Below are 26,233 nucleotides of genomic sequence, written 5' to 3'. Positions count from 1 at the left end.
GAGACTTGAGAAGATTTTGTTGACGTTCGCCAGTTTGGTTTCACAAATATCAAAACAGGAAGAACATAATCAACAAAGAATGATTACCCACAGTGACATTTGAACATATATTCACTTTGAGATGAATAAAACCCAGCACCCAGCATCAACAAAAATTAAAAATAGTAACAAAAATAAATTAATAAATATAAATATGCACAGTTGCAAAAAATAGCAATTTAAATTAATTAGAAAGCTGCATACAAGTCCAACATTATGTAGCAACTGTATCCCAAATAAGATGCTAATCAAAGAATTCAAGCAGAATTAACATATGGATTGCTTTGAAATATAGAAAATTAATCGTTTCCCAAGGTAGCAATAAATTACTAATTAACTAACTAATTCACTAATGGGATTGCAGTACATCCAAAAAGCACATCCCGCCATGATTTATTTCACTGATGTTTCCCATCACCAATCCAAGAAACGAGAGAATTTGTCAAGAAAGAAGTATGCAGTTGCAGGTAGATTCTTTTCTCCTTAATCAGGAAGTCGAGGAATATGCTTACCAGTTCATGAGGGGGGGGGGGGGTCTCTGGTATTATATATTCAGATTTTAATCAGCAATAGAGGCGACAAACCCGTCAGTCGTCGTCGTTTGACTCGTTTCATCGTCGTCTACAGTCTCTTTGTTCCAACGAATATCCTGTATATTGTACGTGTGTCGTGTGAATCTACATCTACACCTACGCCTATCCGTTATACGGCCCTTTTTCAACCACTGGAGGAATAGTGGTACCAATTCAGACCGTCCATCTCGTTATTAGCTCCATTTATCAGTGGCTGATATTGATACCTTGTTGTATGCGAATTACACGTAATCTTCTTCAGATGTCCACTCCGACGGTCCGATTCGCCTCGAGCGAGACAGCGAGTTTAGACTCTTGATATTTTACAAATGAAGAACAGGAGACTTCGAAAGCCAAACCAGAAGACGGAGAGAGAAGGAAGCTGATTAGCTGAAAGCGTGTGAAACAACTGCACAGTACGCACGTTCTCAGCTCCCTAGAGAGAGCAACCCCGATATCATGGTAAATTTTTCAGATTAATTTTGTTTTTCTGTTTCTATTGTTCAAGCAATTCTTGCTTTTTTTTTTTCTCGATATCAATCAATCTCTGATATTTCTTTGCCTTTGTTTGAATCATGTGGATAGGCTATAAAATGTTCCTCTGAGAACTTTTCTGTTTGAGTTTTGTTCTTTGCAGTCTGTAAATGAAAATGGCTATTGCAAATTTATAATAATCTTCGTTTAATTTTTAAAACTCATCAAAATTGGATCTCCTGGATTTGGTTCAGAATCTGTTGGAAACAGAGTTCGCTTGAACTCATATGGTATCTTGCTCGATATTATTAGGTATTTTTTTAGCTAAACGGAGTTTTGTACTGTATACCTTCGATGATTTTTTTTTTTTATGAGTTATACCTTCGATGAAATTTAACACAATGCGTGAAAGAAATGGGTTGTCCTTGTAGGAGGGTTTTCTCTTTGGCATGGAAGTAAGAATAACTATTTGAAAAAGGATAAAGGATAATTAGAGTTCAAGAATCCATTAGTAAAAGGAAAACTTTATCTCAATTTAGGCAGAACTAAAATAAAAAGAAATTCGAAATGGCTTTGGTAAAAGCTAAAGAAACAAAAAAAAAAAGAACCATGGGAACTAGAACCAAAACAATATGAAATTATACTATAGAGTATTCCTCCATATTTATAATTGTGAGAAATTATGATTGGTACTTAGGTTGTAAAGTATAAATGCTCCAGAAATGAAAGACAGCATACACTTTTTTTTTTTGAAGGCTAAAGACAGCATACACTTATGTACACTATACTGTGGAACAATTGATACACATTTTTGAGAGAAGACAAATGATCTGATCATGGTCTTTAGTATTTTAGAAGAAGCATGCAGTAGTATTCTTATGGAGATAATCAACTGGGTAGTAGAAAATAAATGGACACAAGTGGAACTTAACCAGTGTTGGGTTTCCATGTTTTCTTTTATCAGCAACCAGAAAGGATTTCGTTTATAATATTTTGAGTATAGAGCTGTCCAAAGAGAACCTTAGATCCCAAAAACAAACCTGCAACCCTTCAAGCATACTGCATGCCACACTCCACATCCAAAGTAGTAAGTCATCTATAGACAAAATTTGTCTAACTGTTAACCAGAAAAATCCTTTAAACCCAAAATCCACTCCATAAGTTAACTGGTAGAAATTAGAATTACCAATCAAAAAAAAAAAAAAAAAAGATTACTGGTAGCATTTGAAAGAAACAGTGTCAATTTTGGTGGAGAGTCTGGAGACAAGCTAGTTTGCATTATAATAACCTTAATCTTAAGGGTTGCCTGAAGGCTAGAACAATGTTTAAAAGTAACCTGGATGTTGAACCAGAAAGTTGTCTGGATTACTGGTTCAATGGATCAACCTGGTGGTTTGCCCATTGTAACAATCAAACCATAAAAGAATCTGGACCCGATCAGCTGTCTGGTCAGTGGTTTGTCCATCTAGATCAGTGATGGTTTGAAAACATTGGATTACCAAGTGCATAGTGCATGCCTTAAAGAAGTTGAGATTATGTAGGGATATTTGGCCCTATTTCAGCCCCTTGTTAATGTTCTAAGCCTGTTGAAGCCTGGTTTTCTTTCACCTCATGCTAGGAGAGGCAAGATCATGTGGAGGAGTGTTCAAGTTTCTATTTTGAGGGGCAGCTAAGAAGACAGAATACAATTTTTTCTAATAAGTTCATAAGTGAAAGCTTTGTTCTTGACTTGATTACTATCAGAGTTGCCTATCTGATTTTTACAATAAAGAGTAGAAGTTGCTGAAAGTTGTTTTAGTGTGATCTTTGTGAAGAAAAGAAGAAGTTGAAGAGTTTCAGCAAGAAAAAGAAAAGAATGGGATGTCGCCAGAATTGAATAGATCTGGCCGCCCCCCGCCCCCCCCCCCTTGATTTATGTACTTTATAAAAAGAATAGAAAAGTACAATGATACCCTTAGTAGGTCGGCTACTTGAAGTAGCTGAACAGTTACAACTTAACTTAACATAAACTAATGTGCCTAAGGCCCAATAACTTCCTAACTGAATTAAGTAAATAAAAGTAAAACAAAGTTGGGCCAGATAACATAAATTCGGCCCAATCTCAATACACCCCCTCAAGTTGGGAGTAGATGTCACGCATTCCCAATTTGCGTAGATCATGCTCCAGCTTGTTTCTTGCAACACCTTTTGTAAGAACATCAGCAAGTTGCAAATCAGAAGCAATGTATGGAAGACAAACTTCCCCTGAAGTCACTCTTTCTCTTATAATATGTCTATCCACTTCAATGTGCTTTGTCCTGTCATGCTAAACTGGGTTGTGAGCAATGTTAATTGCAGCCTGATTATTATAGTACAACATCATAGGTTCTTCTACCTCAATACCAAATTCTCCTAACAAGGACTGGATCCAGAGAAGCTCTAAAACTCCATGTGTCATGGCTATGCATTCAGCTTCTGCACTTGATCTTGCCACAATCGTTTGTTTCTTACTTTTCCAAGAAACTAGATTGCCTCCAACAAGAGTGTAGACTCCTGATGTAGATCTCCTGTCATCTAGGCATCCAGCCCAATCAGCATCTGTGTAAGCCTCTAGCTTCAACTGTCCATGGTCAACAAATAGTATACCTCTACTTGGGTGTCCCTTCAAATAAGTAAGAATCCTGTCAACATACTCCCAATGCTGAACTCGTGGGGCATGCATGTATTGACTCACCACACTCATTGCATAAGAGATGTCTGGTTTTGTCATACATAAATATAACAACCGCCCCACTAGTTTCTGATATCTCACAACGTCCTTCACCAACTCACCTTTTGATGCATTAATTCTGTGATTCTAATCAATATGGGTACTAGTTGCCTTTGTCCCAAGTTTCCCTGTCTCTTGTAAAAGGTCCAGAACATACTTCCTCTGTGAGATAAAGATGCCATGCTTTGATCTCGCTACCTCAATGCCCAAGAAATACCTCAGCTCCCCAAGATCCTTAATTTCAAATTCTCTGTGGAGATTCTTCTTCAAACTATCAACCTCACTCGGGTCATTTCCTGTAACTACAATGTCATCCACATAAACTATCAGAACTGACACAAGGGACCCTCTCCGCTTCACAAATAAAGTATGGTCTGATTGAGTCTGAGTATAGCCAAAAGCAATCAAGGCCTTTCTGAACCTATCAAACCATGCTCTGGGTGACTGTTTCAAACCATAAAGAGACATCTTCAATCTTCATACCTTTCTCTTTTCAGCATCACTATAGAAACCAACAGGGAGATCCATATATACTTCTTCTTGCAGGTCCCCATTAAGAAAGGCATTTTTCACATCAAGCTGGAAAAGGGGTCAAAAGTATGTAGCAACAAGAGAGAAGGATCCGAACAGAGTTCATTTTTGCAATTGGTGCAAAAGTCTCTAAGTAGTCAATGCCATAGGTTTGAGTGTATCCTTTTGCAACTAGTCTTTCCTTGTACCTTTCTATACTTCCATCTGCCTTGTATTTGACTGTATAAACCCATTTGCATCCAACTGTGTCATTGCCTTTTGGAAGATCCACAATCTCCCATGTCTGATTTTTAACTAAAGCTTCCATTTCTTCCTACATAGTTGTCTTCCACTCAGGTTTGGAGAGAGCCTCACTGACCCCCTTGGGTATAGACACGGAGTCGAGGGAAGAAAGGAAGGCTCAATAAGGAGAAAGTCCATTGTAGGAGAGATATTGTGAGATGCAATGAGCATTACACTTTCTCTTCCCTTTTCTGAGCGCAATAGGAAGGTCAAGGTCATTTGTAATGGGATTAGTGGAATCAATAGGAACTAAAACATCAAAGGGAGCAAGAGGAATACTTGAGTCAGTGTCAGCCGAATCTGGAGTCTCAAAGGAGCCAATAGGAAGTGATGTGGGTTCTTCTGTTGTGGAATCAACCTCTCTGTGAAGACGAAGGCGTTGTCGTGAGAAACAAGATGCAAGGGAGGTGGTAAAGTAGGTGACATAGGAGGATTAGATATAGGAAAGTCAGACACAAGAGTGGACTTAAGGACTGAACCGGAAGAGGAATAGATTGCTCACTCAGAAGAGGAATAGACTGTTCACTTCCTTCCCCAAAACACTCCCCCTGAGAAGAACCCTTCTGGAAGAAAGTTGTGGACTTAAAAAAGGTGACATCCATAGTAACGTACTGACTCCCAAAGACCGGATCATAGCAACAGTGTCCTTTCTGATTTTCTGCATACCCAAGGAAAACACACTTCTTTGCCTTCGGATCAAGCTTCGAGCAGTGAGGACCAAGAACATATGCAAAGCAAACACAACAAAAAACCTTGAGAGGAATGTGGAACATCTCCCCCTCAGGAAAAAGGAGGCTGAATAGGGTGCTATATCCATGAACATGAGAAGGCACCCTATTAATCAGAAAGATTGCTGTGAGAACTGCATCACCCCAAAATCGAACTAGAACAGTAGGTGTTATCATCTTGCTCCTCGCAATCTCAACAATGTATCTGTTCTTCCTTTCTGCTACACCATTTTGCTGTGGAGTGTAAGAATAACTGCTCTGATGAATTACTCCATACTCTGATAGATATGAAGTAAGGTTCTTCTCAAAATATTCCTTGGCATTGTCTGACTTGAACACTTTCACTCATACCCCAAACTGTGTTAGCACCATCTGATGAAATTGTCGAACCAAGGATCGCACCTCATCACGGGATCTCATCAAGTAAATCCAAGAATACCGAGAAAAATCATCCACAAATAAAAGAAAGTATCGGTAGCCACCCATAGAAGGAACATGGTATGGTCCCCACACATCAATATGAATAACATCAAAAGCAGATGAACATCTTTTATTACTAGCTTTAAAGGAATGTCTACAATGTTTTCCAGGTTGACAACCTTCACACTCTAAGCTAGACAAATTAACAGACTTAAATAACTTTGGAAATAAGAAACACAAAGAAGAAAAAGACAAATGTCCCAACCGATTATGCCAAAGCATAATCTGACCCACAAACTCTGAATCAAAATCCCTACTAACATGATGACTCTGATGACTAGGAAGCGCATCTAGAAGGTAAATTCCATTCACCTCACGACCACTCCCAATCATCCTCTTTGAAACCAGATCTTGCAAAACACAATGGCCAGGAGAAAAAATCATTGAGCAATTCAAATTCTTGGTCAAACTACTAACATATAGCAAGTTAGTACTTAATTTGGGTACATGAAGGACAGAGGGTAGGGAAATGGAATCGGTTATCTTGATAGATCCCTTCCCAGCAATGGGAACATGAGATCCATCAGCTGTGGAAACTCTATCTCTGCCAGAGCAAAGTTGGTAAGAGGAGAAAATTGTGGAAATATGGGTCATATGCTCTGAGGCTCCAAAATCTAAAATCCAAGGAGGTCCCTCCTTACCTGTAGTAAAAACAATTTGCAGAGGCATGTGAACTACCTGTATAGGCAAAAGAAGTAGAATGTCCACCACAGAACCACCTGTACCCTAGCTGTCCACCTAATAACGGATTAGGGCTGACTGTATCTCGCTAACTAAGTAACAACCCATATCTCTCAAGCTTGGCCCTCACTGCTGCAGCTACAACAAACTTCAAGTAGCTGTAGTAGGAGGTCTAGGTAAGTCACCAATTACTGCCATGTTCACATTTCCCTTCTTGTTTTTGAGTCTATTCGGCACAAGGTGGGGGTGAAGCTTCCAGCAGGTATCTCTCGTGTGTTTAGGCTTCTTATAGTAGTCACAGATCAGGTCCTTCTTATCTTCCTTCTTGATTTCATTTCCACCCTTGTCTCCACTCTGTTTAGGTTTCATAGTACTAACCATAGCCGACTACTCAAGGCCCGAATGCTTCATCATCACATTCCTCCTACTCTTCTCCTGATACAAAGGCATATGCCTGAGAGAGAGTAACACCATCTCTGGAAAGGATATGTTGCCTTGCAATGTCATACTTAGGATTAAGGCCATCAAGAAATTCAAAGACTTTATTCTTCTCTAAGAGCTTCTACTTGGTTGCTACATCCTTACTACTTTCCCGAACCACAGTCTCCAAGTGGTTAATCTCCTGCCATAGGGTTTTAAGGGCTGAAAAATAAGTAGCAATAGGTTTATCTCTCTGTCTAGTAGCAATAACCTGGTTTCTCAATTGGTAGGCCCTAGCAACGTTCTCACTCTGTGAATAGGTTTTTGCAACCCCATCCCAAATTTCCTTAGTTGTATTAGCCCATAGAAAATTTTTACTTATATGGGACAATTGCACAGCCAAGTCATTACCATATAATTTTCTTGTACCCACTGGGAGTAGTTAGTCTCAGGTTTCACTTCCTCACCAGTGATATACCCCAACTTCCCACGAGCACCAATGGCCATCTTTTCAGATTGTGACCATTCTAAATAGTTTGTACCATCTAATTTAACTGTAGTGATGGTCTCAGCCCCGAAAAGGTCTCTGACACCTCCTCTCCCTTGTCCCATTTCACTCATCGGTTTGTTTTCAGCTTTGTGACCCTCCATTATTCCCAAAAAAGGGTTAGAAAACCACTTTAAGATGAAAAAATATGAAATAATCTCCTTCAGGCACCACAGGCACCCTTCTAGTACCCTAGATGCACCTCCCACAAAAGATTCCTTTTTTGCGAGAGCGGGACAAGAGAGAGAAGAAGCAGCCACTCCCTCCAGAGGCCTCCAAAACAGGTGGAACCTGAATCACCCCCTTCAGAAAACTCCAAGAAACCCAAAAAAACTAGGGTGCCACTTCCTAGGTCAAAATTGAAGAGTCTTACAAAACCAAGACTCTCCCCCTTTCTTCAGTTCTTCCTGAATTTGGTGGGAAACCCTAGACCAGCTACAAGGTAAAACAGATCCACCAAAAAATCCAAAAATTGGGCTTACCTGAGGTCTTCGATCAGTCTCTCACCTCACCATGCAGTTGGCCAATCTAGGTATGCATGATGGAGCAGCTCAAGAAACCTTCAGCCTGCTCTGATACCAAGTAGAAGTTGCTGAAAGTTGTTTTAGTGTGATCTTTGTGAAGAAAAGAAGAAGAAGTTGAAGAGTTTCAGCTAGAAGAAGAGGAAAGAATGGGATGTCGCCATAGTTGAATAGATCTCGCCGCCCCCCTTTGATTTATATACTTTATAAAAGAATAGAAAAGTACAATGATACCCTTAGTAGGTTGGCTACTTGAAGTAGCTGAACAGTCACAACTTAACTTACATAAACTAATGGGTCTAAGGCCCAAAAGCTTCTTAACGGAATTAAGTAAATAAAAATAAAACAAAGCTGGGCCAGGTAACATAAATTCAGCTCAATCTCAACATAAAGGATTAAGAGGTTTTTATATTGATTATTGTCATAGATTGGCATATTCTTTGAAGTTCCTCAATATGGAAGGAACCTTTGCATTGATAGGATAAGTTATTAAGCTTGATACCAGTGTCTGATCTCTAATGAAGCAAGGCCCTTAAGAGTTGGAGGAGTTTTTATCTACCATAGGGGCAAATGCATTATGGTTCATTCAAGCCACTTTGTGCTGAGAACTCTACCATTTGGGCTTTGAGAGAGTCTGAGGTGGAAGGTGATTCTTCAACCATCATTGGGTGGACGCTGATGGTTCACATGCCCCATGGGTCTAAATATCAAACTAACTTGGGCATTCCATAAAAAAGCACAACAAAAATATGTACAGTATACTTGTACATGGGGTTCTCCCCTTTGAAAACAATACATTTTACTTAAAAAAAAACTATGGAGTTCATTATGTGGGAGTACACACTCTATAAGTGAACAATTGATGGAATGCATATGAGGTACATAGCCCAAGAATGGATACCTGGACCTGGAGTAATGCAAGAGGTCCAGTGGGAGTGTGTGGCACACTAAATGGGAGTAGGATGGTCATGGATCCAGTCGGGCTGGTCTTCTGGGCTCTGAAATTTTGAATATGTAAAATATAAAAAGTATATGTTATACTTAAAATAATATGAAGTATTATAAATTTATAATACATAGAAAGAGGTACTAATATACATTATTTATAAATTAAAAACCTAAATCTGCTCAGGTCATATTTGAAAGCCTGCTTAAGCTAAGGCCTTTCTGATTTAATTCCAGATTCCCATGCCACATGTCCCACATCATCTTCTTCTTAAAAGATGATGATATGGCAGTCCTATTCACACCCTAATACTTGTAAACAACTCTCACCAGTCCACCTCCCCCTTCATCTCAATCAACCAAGTTTTAGCCCTTGGAGAATTGACTCGATTCCAAATCAACTCTCCATACCTGATTGGTCCAGGATGCTCAAAGAACATCCATCAAAATTGAGCTTGGTGGAGCTACAATCTGGAGCTTCCCATTCTTGTACTACCTGTTGTGCTGCTTATGGTGGTATTACTAACCACAGTTTTCCATCCTACTATGATTGCATCCATGCATACCCCTTCAAACTCCTGCCTTGTTATCATCCAATGAGCTGCCCTAATTGTGGTTAGGTCAATGAGTATATATATTGTCATATAATATTGCAAATGGACTGAGAATCAGAGTTTGCAAAGAGAGGATGGAATGTTTGAGAGGAAGGTTGAAGACATGGAGATTAGCCATCAATCCACGTTCCACATCTGCCCAAGAGAGGCTGGAATGTTTCTCACAGATGAAGGCTAACTTCTAGATGCCAAAAGGGTTGGTGGTGTGCTTGACGTTCACAAAGCTTCCACCGCCAGAGTGAACAATATGATTGAAGTTTGTCTCTGGCAAAGGAAAGGGATCCCAAAGAGGGTTTGGTGGTCTTTCTCACTTAGGGGCTAAAAGCGGTGAAAGGTAGGTTGTGAAAGTTTTCCAACCCAGGCCACTCTCACCTTGCTTAGGAAAAAGTTTTTTGGTCGGTAGGAGATCTTTCCTCTAGAGAATGAAGCAGAAAGGATAGAAGTTCTGAGGCTTCATCCGTCGAGAGTGTTAAATGGGACCAAAAACCTTTACCCCTTTCAGTAATGCAACAGAAATCTTCTGATGATTTGGGATTTGCAAAGAAGTCGAAAGATTTGGATTCTATCACGAAAGATTTTTGTTCGACCAAGGGGACAGCATGACAAAGAACACCCTCCATTTGGGTGGCCATCGGAGAAAGCTAAACAGCGGCAGCGTGCTCAAGATTCGTCAATGGTTGACTCAGCTTTCGTCATCAGTGGACTCAGGTGTACCAGGTGTACCGATACACACGTATTAGGTGTACCGATACTTTGAACCTTGCAAGTTCCCATTTCATATCCCTTACCCCAAATTTAGATTCTATCATTCTCCTCCATAGGCTCTTTGGCTCCTCAATATATTTCTAAAACCAGTTTCCTAACAGGGCTACCCTGATTATTTACATTTTATAGTAAGAAGGTCTCCATCTCAAGATGGTGGCCGTTGGTGAATACTCAAGAAGAAGACCTAAACTTTGACGGCTGGTTAGAAATTTGGGGCCTTCCTTTCCCCTTGTGGTCTAGGCCAACCTTCGAACTTATCAGTAACTCCTGTGGTGGGCTCGAATTTATTCTTAGCAATACTAGATCCTTGAAGTATTTGTCTTGTGCAAGGATTCGGGTCAGATCACAAAAAGCTTGCCTAGTGCCTAGATCAATCCCTATTCACGAGAGTAACATTTGATTTAACATTACAATTTCAGTGGGGAAGACGACTAACTCAACTCAGAGTCGAATGCAAAGTCACCAAAAGTGTGGTGGCTCGTTCTGTTGTGACATGATACAAAGAAGATTAGGATTTCAGTCAGTTCGAATCAGGTAAGCACAATTTTGTAAGCACGTTTAATGAGCACTTGAAAATTTTTTTTGACACCTGTCCCTTAAAATACCCTCAGGCCTCAGCCCACCCTTGAAAAAGATTAAAACCTACTTTTGACAGTTGTCAAAATACTTATCAAGTACTTATGCTAATTAATTGTGAGCTGGCTCGTACTTTTTGGAAATTCTTCCTTGATATGATGTTTGGTTCTAGTCTCCGTTGGGTTCCTCTCAATAGTGTGGCAAGCTTCTATAATCAGTGGCCTTCTTGCAAAATGGGTTCAAGAGGTAAAATCTTTTGGAGAGCCTTAACACATGCTATCATGTGGTGTATTTGGGATGAACATAACAAGAGAATTTTTGACAACTTTTCTAGGACGGAATCCATTAGAGAAAGAAGTTTTTTTCTTCCATTTTTTTCCTGGCTTCTCACCTCTGATCAGTTCAAAGGTTTCAGCTATTCTGATCTTGAAAGGAATTTATTAGAGATCATTCACTCCTCCCATGTTGACAATCAGCCTGGACACTCCAGCACTCCAAGGCCAGATCAATATTTCTTACTGAGGTTTGATGGCAGTTGTAGATCTTCTTCCAGGGGAGTTATTCTAAACAGAGAGGGTTCTGTGATTTGGACTTACAGTGGCCCAGTTAGTGCTGTAGATGCTTCAGAAGCTGAAATCAGAGCCTTGATGATGGGTCTGAGAACTGTTAGATCTCTGCAGCTGAATTCTGTTCTCATTGAGGGGGATTCCAGAAATGTTATTAATTGGGCCTCCCATCCAAAAAAAGGGCCCTTGGAGGTTGGGTCATTTCCTCAATGAGATTTCTGAAATAACCTCTTCTCGACATTGTGGCTTTAGATGGGTTCCAAGGGAGCTGAACTCAATTGTGGATCTTTTGGCTAGACCTGGGGTGGATAGAATTTTTTTGTATAGTGCTAACATGTTTCCCCCCTTAAGTGGGGTGGTTTTTCATTGTGAAATCCTGATGGTTTGTTTGTACATCCTCTGTACATCCCCCCCCCCCCCCCCCCCCCCCCCCCTTACCTTTTCTCAAAACAAAAATGCTGCAAATGGACTAGTAGAATCTATAAATGAAACTTTATGCAAAATCATGAAGATGAAGAAAACAATAAAAAGTGGCATAAGTGGCTCCCCCTTTCACCCCTTTTGAATATAATAGTTACCTTTTCTCAAAACAAAAATGCTGCAAATGGACTAGTAGAATCTATCAATGAAACTTTATGCAAAATCATGAAAATGAAGAAAACAATAAAAAGTGGCATAAGTGGCTCCCCAACAATGTTGCATTGACATGGACATCGGAGTTAGAATCTGACGTGTGTAGAAGAGTCTGACTTGGCAAGACAAGAAAACATGGATTCATAGGCACATATGGAATAGTATACACTATTAAGTAGTTGATTTTTTTTTTTAATTCTAACATCATATACCTGCTAAAAAGTAATTCATATCAAATGTTGTTACTAAGTAACATTTTATATGAAAAATGGCAGTCATCTTTTACATTAGCTGTTCATTTATGTCAATAAGCTAGGAGATAAAAAAAAGGAAATTTTACATAGAAGTCTCCTCAAGAGTCTGTGGAGTGTTGGACTTGGCGCGTTTCCAACATGGACACATTGTCCATTTAGGAGAGTCCTTGCAACACTGCTGCCCAAGGAATTTGGACATATGGAACTACATGTAGATTCAGACTTGAGTGGCACCATACTCATTGGTCTTTGGAGGAGTGACAGTTCTTCCTCTAAGTTTAGATATCCTCTTGCAGAAAGCAGTCCTGTAACCCCTCGGTGAAGAGGGAAGCACCATGATATTGATGAAGGAAGGATTCAAGCAACAGAATTTGGAGATTGGTCAAAAAAGAATGGCCTGTGCAACAGAATTTGGGTATAAGTCACCTAATGTTGGCAACAACCAGTGACTGGTTGGGGAGGATAGAAGGAAAAGGAAAGGGGAGTTTGTCACATATAGAAAGATAATCAGTATGGGGAGTTCGGAAGGAAAGAAGAGAGCTGAAAGGGTGAGAAATTTAAGGAAAAGGTATGACGATGATGAGGAGAAGGATCAGTTGGAGAAGAAGCAGGAAATGAGGGGTTTAATGAAGAAGCAATTGATAGGGAGGAAGTGAATGAGCTTGGGGCGAAGAAAACGAAGATTTACCAGAGAAAAAGAGCTTACAGAATGAAACCTCTTGAGAAAGAATGTGAAGAGGAAGCAGAAGGCGAGGGAGGTGAGATTTTGATAGACGAAACACATAAGATTGGAAAAAAAAACTGATTTGGAGATGGTCATCAACAAAGAGGTGTAGGTAAGTAAATTGTTGGGACTATTTTTCTTAGGTGGAGAGGAATTTGCAAGGAATGCCTGTAAGAAAGCGGAAGAAGCATCAGATGGAGTTTTATTGAGGAATGGGATGGATTTTCCGATTTCTGAGGCTTGTGGTTCTACCTATGAAGTGGAGAAGGAAGAGGGCTTGACAGAACAAGTTTTTGAGATGAATGCTGTCTTAAAGTTGGAAAGGATTAACAATAGATCCTTCCTAATGCGGTGAAGAGATTTAAGCACCAGAATAAGAACCGAAATGTGACAGTTTCAAAGGTTTTTGCTAGATTAAAGGGTGATCTATTTGGAATTGCTATAAATAAAGGGTCAAGAAGACAACAGGAATTATGAAGTGGAAAAAAGAGGTTCTGATTCTTACTGATGTACTGATGAAGGTCTTGAAGGAAGGGTGTGAGATATGCAGTTGGGATGGGGTTTGGTTGGGTGTCTGGTTGTTTGGTTTTGGAAAGTTGGGATATAAGTTTTAGGTAGGGGTTCTGGTTTTGGTTCGGGTCTTGTATGTTGTAATGATTCATGGAGAGTGGGAGAGAAAGAGAGAGAGAGAAAGAGAAGAAAAGGGAGATACGATTGAGAGGAAAAAGATACTACTGGCTGCCGCCAGTTTTCTATTTATATTAACTTAATAAAAAGAATAGAAATTACAAGTATGCCCCTGGCGGCACACCCTAGAACCAAACTAATAAGAAAAAAAAGACAAGTAACTAACTGACAATATCTTAAGAAGTCAGCCTACTAACAATAACTATAAAGTAACAATTAAATAAGCCTTACAACACTCCCCCTCAAGTTGGGCTGAATATGTCTATCATGCCCAACTTGTCACATAACTCATTGTGCCACGAGTATGGAAGCCCCTTTGTGAGGACATCAGCAAGTTGTTCCTTGGAGTTGACATAAGGGATGCAAATTTCCCTTTTTTCCAATTTTTCCCTTATGAAGTGTTTGTCCACCTCAATGTGCTTGGTCCTCTCATGTAGGATAGGGTTGCTGGCAATGTTTATTGCAGCCTTGTTGTCATAGTAAAGGGACATAGGACTATGAACAACAACTCCAAGCTCCCCTAGAAGATTCTTTAGCCAAAGGACTTCAGCCACCCCATGTGCCATAGCTCTATATTCAGCTTCAGCGCTTGACCTTGCTACCACACACTTTGTTTCTTGCTTTTCTAGGTCACTAGATTTCCTCCCGCAAATGTGCAATACCCACTTGTGGACTTTCTGTCATCCATAGCTCCTGCCCAATCAACATCTGTAAAGATTTTCACCTTTAGATGATTGTGTTTACTGAATAGTAGGCCTGTTCCGGGATATTTCTTCAAGTATCTAAGAACTCTTTCTACTGCCTCCATGTGTGGTTTCTTAGGAGAGTGCATGAACTGGCTTAGGACCCCAACGGAATAGGCAATGTCTGGACGGGTCATGGACAAATAAATCAGCTTTCCCACTAACCTTTGGAACCGTTTCACATCTTTCAAAGGTTCACCAACAGAGTCACCTAACTTGTGGTCAACATCTATGGGAGTATCTGTCGGCCTTGCACCTAATTTGCCAGTATTCTGTAATAGATCAAGGGTGTATTTCCTTTGAGAGATAAAGATACCATTTTTTGAGCGGGCAACTTCAATCCCAAGGAAATACTTCAGGGGACCTAGATCTTTCACTTCAAATTTAGATGCAAGGAATTGTTTCAAGTTCTGTATCTCTGAGCTCCAACTTCCTTTTATGATGATATCATCCACATACACTATCAATACAGCAACCTGTTCTTGACATCTCTTCACAAAAAGTGTATAATCAGACTGACATTGTTTGAAGTCCATCTGTTGAACTGCCATGTGAAACTTACTGAACCAGGCTCCGGGAGACTGTTTTAAGCCATAAAGAGACTTTCGCAGCTTGCACACTTTACTTTCACTTCCCTTGGCACATAATCCAGGGGGTTGAACCATGTATACTTCCTCCTCTAAGTCACCATTCAGAAAAGCATTCTTTATGTTCAGTTGATGCAATTCCCAGTCAAGATTAGTAGCTAAGGACAAGAGAACCCTAATTGAGTTATTCTTAGCTATTGGAGCAAAAGTCTCATCATAGTCAACCTTGTATACTTGTGTCTACCCTTTGGCTACTAATCTTGCTTTGTACCTTTCAACTGTTCCATCTGCCTTGTGCTTAACCGTGAACACCCATTTACACCCCACGAGGTCTTTCCCCTTTGGAAGATACACCAATTCCCAAGTTTGATTTTTGTGAAGAGCATTAATCTCCTCCTTCATGGCACCTATCCATTCAGGGCATTTTAAGGCTTCTGCAACATTTCTGGGAACAGTGATGCAATCAACTGCTGATAGGAAGGCTCGGTATGAGGGGGAAATGTGATCATAGGAGACAAAATGGGTAATGGGGTGTTTGGTAGTGCATGACCTGACTCCCTTTCGTTGGGCAATAGGAATGTCAAGGTCATCCACAGTAGGAGTAGGGTTAGGGAGTGGACTTACCTCTTGGGAGTCTAATGGCGTTGGTTGCTCAGTGTTTGGCTGCTCTATATCTCTATCACACTACTGATCTCTACGACGTGTACGTTGGAAGACACGGAAGGGAGCAAGGTCCGGAATAGAAGGAAGAGATACCTGAACCTGCTTCTCCTCTTCCACACTACTACTCACCCCCTGAGGAGAAGCAGGGAAGAATGGCTCAAACTCAAAGAAGGACACATCCATAGACACAAAAAACTTACGACTAACGGGATCAAAGCATCGATACCCCTTTTGAGATGAGGGATACCCCAAAAAGACACAAGGAATGGACCGAGGGTCTAACTTACCTCAAGATGGAGATAAATCATGGACAAAGGCATGACAACCAAAGACTCTCATGGGAATGGAAAATAAAGGAGACTGGGGGTACAATAACTGATGAAGGGCCATGTAGTTCAGCACTTTGGAGGACATGTGATTGATGACATAAGCAGCTACAAGTATAGCATCCTCCCAAAGCCTTTTTGGAACATTCATGTGTAACATCATCCCGCGATCTACCTCAAGGAGGTGTCTGTTTTTTCTTTCTGCAACACCATTTTGTTGTGGTGTTCTGGCACATGAGTTCCTATGAATAGATCCGTGGGAGACAAAGAACTCATTGAGCTCCCCATGAAAGTATTCTTTTGCATTTTCGGATTGGAAGATTTGTATTTCAACAAGGAACTGTGTAAATACCATCCTCTGGAAGTCTTGCACAATCTTTGGAACTTCGTCTCTACTACGCATAGGAATTACCCATGTATAGCGAGAGTAATCATCGATCAATGTGATAAAGTACTTATATCCATCCTCAGAGATTACATTGGTAGGCCCCCATACATCAGAATACACAACATGAAAATGAATATTTGATCTTTTATTACTTGAGTGAAAAGTTGTTCTACATTGTTTGCTCAACTGACACGTTTAACACTGGAACCCTGACACTGAACATGACTTAAATAAAACCGGAAACAAAGACTTTATTATTTTGAAAGAAGCATGACCTAAACAACTATGCCACAAAAAAAAATTTGATTCTTATTTGACTGACTATGTGACTCTGAGGATGACACTGAGAGACTAGCTTTGTTGTCAAGAATGTAGAGACCATCCACTAGACTCCCTCTACCAATTGTCCTCCCAAAAGTTAGGTCCTGGAAAACACATGAGTCAGCAAAAAAGGTTACACTAAAGTTTAAAGAGCTTGTAATGCTATTAATTGAAAGCAAATTTATAGGAAGTTGAGGGACATGCAATACACAATTCAGGTTAAGGCCATGGGGAGGAGATATTGATCATTGGCCTGCAATGGAGGAAAAAGAACCATCTGCAAGTCTCACTCTATCCCTTCCTGACAAAAGGCTATAAGACTGAAACAAGTTCGCCTTACCGGTCATGTGGTTGGAGGCCCATGAGTCAATGGTCCAAGGGGAATCCGTGGGAGTGACATGGAATGTAGAAGCTGTATTACCTGAAGTAGATGCAAATGAAGTAGAGGGAGTACCAATGAGTTGTCCATTTGTCGCAAAGCCCTACCATAAGATTCCAGGTGCTCTCTGAAGGAATTCATTATATCTTCCTTGGGGTCAGACTTATTAGGGTGGTCTCGGGTACTACCGGCAACCTGAGTATCTTGGGTTGCCACATGTGTTGCATTCTGTGTTGTGTTCACTTTCTTTTGACCTTGACCTTTACCCTATTCTTGATTCTTCACTGCCCACTTGGGTTTCCCGTGGATGTCCCAACAAGTGTCATGTGTATGTCGTGAACGCCGACAGTGGGTACAAGACAACTTATCTTTATCATCAGTCTTCTTAGTGTCACTTTTCTTCCCCGTGGAGTTATTATTCATTGCAGCCAAAGCAACTTGTTGCTCCCTCTCAGCTGTAACCATTACATTCCGCCTGCTTTCTTCCGATTGAACAAGGGAGTATACCTCGTGAACTGTCGGCAACTCTTTGCTTCCTAGGATCTGAACCCTCAACGGTTCATATGCAGGGTTTAGTCCCAACAAGAAGGCAAACACACGTTGTTGAGAGACTAGCTTCCTGTAGGCCTTAGCATCATCATCATGTTTCCACTCTATAGCCTGATAATGATCCAATTCTTTCCATATGGAGGTAAGGGGTGAATAATATGAAGACAAACTACGGTTTCCCTGTTTACAGGTTGAAGATTCAGCTTGTAACTGGTAAACCTTGGCATAATGCCTTTGCTCAGAATAGGTAGTTTTGGCCTGTTCCCAGATCTCACTAGCAGTGTCTGCCCACATAAAGTTCTTCACATCAGGTTCCATGGCTGCGAGGAGCCAAGACATCACCATACTGTTTTCTTGGTCCCACCTATCATGTTCAGCTGTCTCACCCTTGGGTTCTTTCACCCTTCCATTAATGTAACCAGCTTTACCCCTTGCCGTTACATAGAGTTTTACGCTCTTAGCCCACTCCAGGTAGTTCAGACCATTTAAAGGGTAATTGGCATGGGAAAAATCATGTTTTCACCTCCCATACCCGCTGTGATGCGGGTTGGTGTAACCCCCGATGAAGTTGATTCATAATTTGCCATCGAATACTACTGAAAAACAGTCCAGACACCACACAACTACACAGCAGCCACAAACAAAATACCAACCCTCAAGGAATTTACTTCTAGGATGAGGAAGAGAACAAGACACTGCTGAAATCAACTCTGAGTTGGTTCAGTCAACACAACCAGTCATTAAACCAGCCCGGTAATCAGTTCAACACAACCAAGGCAGACATTACTATCAGTCCGACTGCAGTTCATACAGTCTAACAGTCCAACATCCAAACCAATATATATATAACCAAGGAATAAGCCCTACACATCATCGGCCAAAGAAGACAAACAAAGAACACACCTGTTCAGCACTTGTACGAAGGTGCTAACCTGAAATCAACTTCACAGCATTGAACAGAGAAGGAAGGGAGTCTGTATCAGCATCGCCCTTCTCCGACTAGGGTTTCCTTGGTATTACGACCAAGGAAAAAACACAGGAAGTGCCGCCAGAAATCTGCTAGGGTTTCCGCCAGTAACCTACTAGGGTTTCCCTGTCTTCCACGTCCAAGATTTTTAAAGAAGGAAACCTTGCTCAAAACAGGAGGGATCGTAGGTCTTTTACAGCCCAGAAAACCTGCTTTGATACCATGTAATGATTCATGGAGAGTGAGAGAGAAAGAGAGAAAGAGAGAGAGAGAGAGAGAGAAAGAGAAGAAAAGGGAGATACGATTGAGAGGAAAAAGATACTACTGGCTGCCGCCAGTTTTCTATTTATATTAACTTAATAAAAAGAATATAAATTACAAGTATGCCCCTGGCAGCACACCCTAGAACCAAACTAATAAGAAAAAAAAGACAAGTAACTAACTGACAGTATCTTAAGAAGTCGGCCTACTAACAGTAACTATAAAGTAACAACTAAATAAGCCTTACAACATATGTGATAGGATTTTGAGCTCATTGGTTTTGATTTGTTTGAAGGCTTGTCTGAGAATTGGGGTGGGCTGGTTTATTTTGGGATTTTCGGGTGATGCCTTGTCACATGTATTATTTGCTGGTTGTTATCTTAATAAATTTTCTTCTTTATTTATCTTAAAAAAAAAATGAATGGATCAGATTAAGATTACCCTTTCAAGATGGAAAACCTAGGTCCCCTGCTACAAAGTAAAAAAATTTTGAATATTATCAACCAATGTACCCGGGGAAAGTTGTTGCCCAAATGTGAAGGACCCTAAATAAAAAATTCCTACTAAGATGGAGCATACCTGTTCATCACCATGGAGAGCATATGAGTAACTTCCCCCTACAAGTGCTTGGTTCCTGGTATAAGTGTATCACAGCACCTTCAAGACTATAAATAGAAGAACCTTTCACAGGTCCCAATCATTTTCAAACATGCTACCATAGATCATTTGTTGGACTTCTCACAATTTTTCCAAATCAAGCTGGTTGCAGCTGAGGCCAGTTCTCTGTCCTTTATTTATTTATTTATTTACTTCTTTTGTGGGTGTTATTGGCTATACAAAATGGCAAAAGTCACTTCCTAGAAATAAATGCTTGGAATTATAACCCTTTCCAAACTTTTAGGGAGTTTTCCCCACTAATGAATTTTCTTCATTAGATATTAACACGGGAAGAGACTTTTATCTGATCTAGAATCTAAAATAGAGCTTTTAGATCATGTTAATAATACTATTAATTAGAACTTTTTTCTGTAGCTAATTTTACCAGTTATGTAGAATTGTTCTTCCTGAAATTTCTTTATTCTTTGTAATTTTCTTACTTAATGTGCTACCCAAGTATTTATTGCAAGTTGACCATAAAAATTGAATATAATTTTAAGTCATTATGCTAACTAAGTTTTTATTCCAAGATGTTCATGAAGATTGGTATATTTTTAAGTCTTTTTTTTTATCAGTGAAGAAAACTTTATTAACCAAAAGGTCAAAGCAATACAAGCATCCCTAAGAGAGGCACAAGCTGCATCCTCTCCAAAAAGACATAGGATAATACAAAAAGCAAGTTACAACTTACAACTGAGCCCAAAACAAATGCTCCCTATTAACCCCTTGCTTGGCTAAACAATCAGCCAAAGCATTTGCTTTCCTTCCCACCCATTGAATGCTTATGTTCATGTTCTGTGTGAACCACTTGAATCTCTTTTTTTCATTCCTATAGGACCACATAACAGAATCTGAATCCTTCAACCACCACACTACCACTTTTGAGTCCCCTTCCATCAGTAGGGACTCCACTCCAAGCTGATTTGCTATCTGCACTCCTTGAACAGCCACTAGTAATTCAGCCCTTAAAGAGTCTTCAATTCCCAGCAGACCTGAGAAAAGACAATTATCCGAGCATCGTTTCTGAGGACTCAACCTATACCAGACGGACCTGGATTACCAAGGCTACTTCCATCAAAATTTAGTTTTAAAAATCCTTCAGGGGGGGGGGGGTCCAAGTCACCAGCAATCTGCATATGTTTATGTTATTAAAGATAACTTTTCATGAAAACATTTAACTAATTTACTGAATTTGTACTTCCTTGTCAGGCAAGCCTTTATAGAGGAGCTAGGATAGAAAAGCCTAGAGGGCGCCATCATGGATTAACTCAACAGAAGAGGCAAGAGATAAAGGAAGCATTTGAGCTATTTGATACTGATGGCTCAGGTAATATAATCATTCTTACCATGTAAATTGTTACATATTCAATTTTTCAAACTAAATTGATTACTTTGTTAATTGTTTCCTACTTTTTGAAGGCACCATTGATGCCAAAGAGTTGAATGTTGCCATGAGGTATGAATGACTCTACTACACATCCTACAGCTACAAACTACTAATTTGACAGGTTGTGCAATATCAACATTATAATTTTTGTGCAGGGCCCTGGGGTTTGAAATGACAGAAGAGGTACCACTTGCACCTGGTTATTTTATCATTTAAGTGCTAAGTTATTGAATATATTGATGCTAAGGTAAGAACATAGCTGGGAGATCCTATTGAATATTTCTGGATTGAGTAGACTCCTTGTTCATCACAACTACAATGTATGTGATCATAAGGCTTGTTTGTCGAAGTGCTGGGGGAATACCAGTTTCCTTTTAAGGCTCATGTTGAGGAGTTTATGTGCATATTAACTTTTTATTTTTTGAAGATAAATAAAGAAAATTTTATTGCTAAAAAAGAAAGTACATCATAACTAGGTGACAAGAGGTCACCCCCACCTGATTAGAAGTGAAGCAAAACAGAAACCACAAAAAGAAAAGCTTTCAGAAACAAAAAACACAGACATCAGAATTCCTTTTATGAATTCAGAGAAGTCCAGAAATCAGCACCAAAGTCTTCTTTCTTCAGCCCATGAAATCTGGAAGAAGCAATACTCAACCAATAACTGTTGAACTGATAACAGCCACTGCCTCCTCCAATCTTTTCTTTTTCTCCTAAAAAATTCTTCTGTTTCTTTCCTTCCAGATCTCCCAGCAAACAACAAAGGGAATACAGGTCCATAAAATCTTAGTCTTAATACCACCCTGTATTCTTGGCCAGCAACTAAAAATTTCAGCTGGATCTGACATGGAGCACCTAACTTGAGCTCAGCCCAATATCCCACACTATTTTTTTTCATGTGAACAAATGAAGAGGCAACAATGGGCATGCACCAAAGATGATTTTTTACTGCCATGTTACCTTCATCTCCAATCCATCAATGCCTACTAAGGGAATTTTGATATTGTAAAAGATCAAACAGCAGTATATTTTGACAAACCGAGGAACTGTGAAAAACTCTCTTTGGTAGACATAGACTGTTTGGTATCGTTTTTTGGAAAAATATCTTTCGGTGCTTACCTATGACACTGGTGCCAATTGATGTTCAGTGATCCAGAGCTCTCTCACAATTTTCCACTCAAACCCTTGGGTTTTTATTACTCCAATGCACCTGATAGAGCAAAATGGTGGGACAGGATTCATGTGGTTGACCTCAAATACTTAGAATTAAGAGAGTTAAGTCGTGTACCCTTGGGGATTTTTTTCTTAAGACAGAGCACTTATTTCTCAAAGATCTCTCTATTTTTCGATAAATCTTGAAATCAAGCTTCCAAAATGGGGATTTCTCAAAATACCAAAATGGGTGTCTTGGTATTCCAGTAGAAGAATAATCTGTGGAAACCAAGTTTAATTCCTTATCTTGCAGCAATTACAGGATTATATTAGCTTCCTTCAATAGTCAACACTATTGATTCCTTCTGGTACACATCTTGATGAGCCAGAAGACGGCCAAGGGGAGATATATTTTACACTACCAATAAGGGAATAATAGAGTTAAGGGCAAACCAAAATTTGCTTTACTTTTCTCGAAATTAAATGTCAGCAACTGGTGACTGGTGAGAATTCAGGGTGTACTATCAGTCTGATCATCTGTAGCAAGAGGGTGAGAAATGTGAGTTGAGGTACTCTGGAAGAAACCTTTTTCAGAGCTGTGACATGGGTAGTTTCGTGCCCTTGGATGCAGACTGCAGAGGCATTGCATCGCTGATGTCCGGCCCAGAGACACACACGAGTGGTTCTACACACTTTAGTGTAGTAGCAATTATAACTCACATCTTGGAAAACTAAACAATATCTAGGTTGCTGAAACAACATCTACTATTTAGATCATACTTGGGCAAAATCACTGTTGTCAGACTTAGACTGGACATTGAACCGGTGACTCAGTGCGAGCTCTCTAGATCCCAGTTATTTGACAGTCTTCATGGACCAAATAATAACTATTGAGGGAATGGTAAAGGTAAGGTCATTATGATTTTTGTTTAAGCATTCAAATTCTTTTTGCAATTAAAAGGCTATCCTTCAATATATTCACATAGTTGATTGTGTTTCAGTGCTTATATTGTAGGATATCACAGGATGCAGCACAAGGATGAGCTCATTAATTATTTAGAGATGCTTTTTTCTCAACCTTCAGATTGTGATTCAACCCAAATCTACATACAAAATTATTTGCCTCGGAAAAAATGCAGTTTTTTACTATGCATGATTGGATTTGAAATCATTTATCTTGCCTTGATGTATCTACAGATTTTTTTTTTCTTTTCATTTTTACCTAATTGAATCTTGGTCAGCCATTTTGTTTGAATTTAATTGTCTAACATGATCAAAACAAGCAGCCTTAAATGCAACTTGACATTGTTGACATGTTCATCATTTGCTCAAACTTAAATTAAGAAAAGATTCCCTTCAATTTGATTGATAGTCCTCTCATTATCAGTTTCAGTATCACTTGTTGTTCTTTCTTCCTAATTGTTATTGTTAAAACTATAATTACTAACAGTAGAACCATCTGTTATTCCAGCAAATTGAGCAAATGATAGCAGATGTTGACAAGGATGGCAGTGGTGCTATTGATTTTGATGAATTTGTGCACATGATGACAGCCAAGATAGGAGAAAGGGATACCAAGGAGGAGCTAATGAAAGCTTTTCACATTATTGACCAAGATAAAAATGTGAAGTGCCTCAGACCTCAAAGACTAAAACTGTCCTTTTCCTTTCTTATTTCTAGCTAATTTGTACCGATCAAAGTGCAGGGAAAGATATCTGAAGCAGACATTAAGCATATAGCAAAGGAGCTGAATTTGAATTTTAGTGACAAAGAGATACGTGACATGGTAGAGGAAGCAGACCGTGATCGTAAGTTACCTCTTTCAGCATTTAAGTTGATCATTTTATTCTCTTGTATATTTTTTATTTTGGACTAGGCTTTCTCATGATATTGATGGAAGTGTATGGGTCTCTAATATTAACTGGTTTTCTTGTTACATTTCTTCTCCATTGCATAATTCATGTTTACATTTTGAAATAGAAGACCAATATCTGGTTTTTTTCCCTTCTAAAATCTTGAGAACGCCTGCTGAGAATGCTTCAAACTATGATACCCAGAGTGCGACCAGGACATGGATGGGCAAAATGTCAGATGTGGAAATCACATTAAAAATTGCAATGTTGCACACAAGATAGCACCCCGTGTATGGGTACCTGTATATTGTAGGCTACAAATATTTTTGGAAAAGTTTAGGTTGCCCTTGTTTAGTTCCCAGCCTATTTTAAACCATACAGGAACATAGTCCAGAATGGATCCACCTGTTTGTGCATGAACTTCAGTAAGGCACCAAGTTTGCTAGCACACACCATCTTGTCCATGAAACAGGTCTGTTGCTCATAAATCTTTCAGCATTAGGTTGACTTGCTAATCCATCACCTGCCAAGAATAAGCCACTGAAGTACTAGATTTTATTAGAAATGGAGCCCAATCCCTTTGCCATTAGTTTGGGAAGAGTGCAAAATACAAATATGTACAATGCAAATATAAGGTATAGAAATACCGTATACAAGGTTTTGCACTGAACATATTTGTATTTGCACTCTTCCCAAACTGAGCCTAATAGTATTATCAAACTATCCAACATACAAAATCCTTTCTGGCCCTTTGAATAAGCTCTTTTGAGAAAATGTCGTCTGGAAGCTAGCACAGGGAAGTGTAGCTGTGTAGGCAATACATGGCCTTCTGGTGCATCCTCTATGAACACCAACTCTGTCCTTTTATAAAATTTTAACAAGGTTTTGCAACTTCTTTTTCTTCTTTGATATTGCTATGGTTTTTCTCGACTCCTTGCAGGCCATTTCATTATTTACTTTGCTTACTTTAATTCCACTGAAATGCACAGGTGATGGTGAAGTCAATTCTGAGGAGTTCATCAGGATGATGAAGAGAACTACTTATGGGCATTAAAGGTCGAATTTCAAAATCTATGCAATATTGGCAATCTCAATGGAATTCTGACAGATGCATACTCAAATTTTCAGAATTCAGAGCCTAACAAAAGACCCTCCAGAATGAAATTACAGTTTCATATATTCTCCCATTTGGTTGGCCATTTACATTTGCAATGTGGTTAATTTAGTTTGTTTCTATTACCATCTTTTGTACAGTGTTTCTCTATTTGGATATACATTTTGTCGTAATGAGTTCTGTGAGAGGTGGTTTTTGTTCTATGTCCAGACTCCAGACATTATTTTGGATATTGACTCCTTAGGAATGATAAATTATCCAATACCCTGGTCTCCATTGGCCCAGTTGCTATGATTGTTACTAGTGCGACCAGGCGTGGCAGAATTTGGTTCCTTGGATGATTGGAGACGCTGGTGAATGCCAAGCTGGAGGTGCTCAACCCAACCTAATCTGGAGTTGTTCATTATCGGCCCTACTTAACTTGATTCAGTACTTGCGTATGGTACCTTGGGTTCGGCTTAGGTTGGGTTAATTGTTTTTCCCAGCCAATCCAAGTTACACTGTACTTCAGGACTAGATGCTGGATGTAGATGGTAAACTCAAGGTTCAAAATATCGATATGTCTGATATGCCAGTAGGGGCATATCGAGCGATATTGATAGTGTTTTTTTTTTTTTGCTTTTTTTTCAAAATCGGTTTAGGAGGGCCGGTTTAAGGCTCCTCCACCCCCTGAACCGATCAGAACCCCAATACACCCCCTTGTAGGGGCATATCGGGCAGCCATTGGCACGATATGTATTGGTCGACGTGTCTGATATGCCAGTAGGGGCATATCGGGCGATATTGAGTGTTTTTTTTTTTGCTTTTTTTTCCAAAATCCGTTTAGGAGGGCCGGTTTAAGGCTACTCAAGGTTCAAAATATCGATATGTCCGATATGCCAGTAGGGGCATATCGGGCGATATTGATAGTGTTTTTTTTTGCTTTTTTTTTTTCAAAATCGGTTTAGGAGGGCCGGTTTAAGGCGCTCCTCCACCCCCTGAACCGATCAGGACCCCAATACACCCCCCTGTAGGGGCGTATCGGGAAGCCATTGGCACAATATGTATTGGTCGATACGTATCGATATTTTGAACCTTGAATAAATTGTAAAGACTTAT

At 39.6% G+C, this 26,233-nt stretch overlaps 1 protein-coding gene across 2 annotated transcripts; it reads left to right on the top strand.

Moving 5' to 3' along the window:
- Positions 1-285: 285 nt before the first annotated feature.
- LOC148850330 (putative calcium-binding protein CML13) lies at positions 286-25,397 on the top strand. 2 transcript variants are annotated; one of them, XM_088943802.1, is made up of 8 exons: positions 443-777; positions 874-1,073; positions 20,839-20,956; positions 21,049-21,085; positions 21,172-21,199; positions 23,640-23,792; positions 23,874-23,976; positions 25,011-25,397. In XM_088943802.1, exons 2-8 carry the CDS (start codon positions 1,071-1,073, stop codon positions 25,073-25,075), a joined length of 507 nt encoding a protein of 168 aa, XP_088799928.1. In that variant the 5' UTR covers positions 443-777; positions 874-1,070; the 3' UTR covers positions 25,076-25,397. The 2 variants fall into 2 exon arrangements, with proteins under 2 accessions (XP_088799927.1, XP_088799928.1); XM_088943801.1 differs by having other exon boundaries at positions 286-1,073.
- The last annotated feature ends 836 nt before the right edge of the window (positions 25,398-26,233 follow it).

The sequence above is a fragment of the Nelumbo lutea genome, chromosome 5 (genome assembly GCF_056320005.1).
Source record: "Nelumbo lutea isolate HS-2025 chromosome 5, American lotus-T2T, whole genome shotgun sequence".
Taxonomy (NCBI): domain Eukaryota; kingdom Viridiplantae; phylum Streptophyta; class Magnoliopsida; order Proteales; family Nelumbonaceae; genus Nelumbo; species Nelumbo lutea.
This window is presented reverse-complemented; position numbering and strand designations above follow the sequence as displayed.

Bases quoted from the DNA above. Each gene is read 5' to 3' on its own strand.
- LOC148850330 (XM_088943801.1), top strand. The intron at 20,957-21,048 runs GTAATATAATCA...TACTTTTTGAAG, and splicing joins ATTTGATACTGATGGCTCAG to GCACCATTGATGCCAAAGAG. The intron at 21,086-21,171 runs GTATGAATGACT...ATTTTTGTGCAG, and splicing joins GAGTTGAATGTTGCCATGAG to GGCCCTGGGGTTTGAAATGA.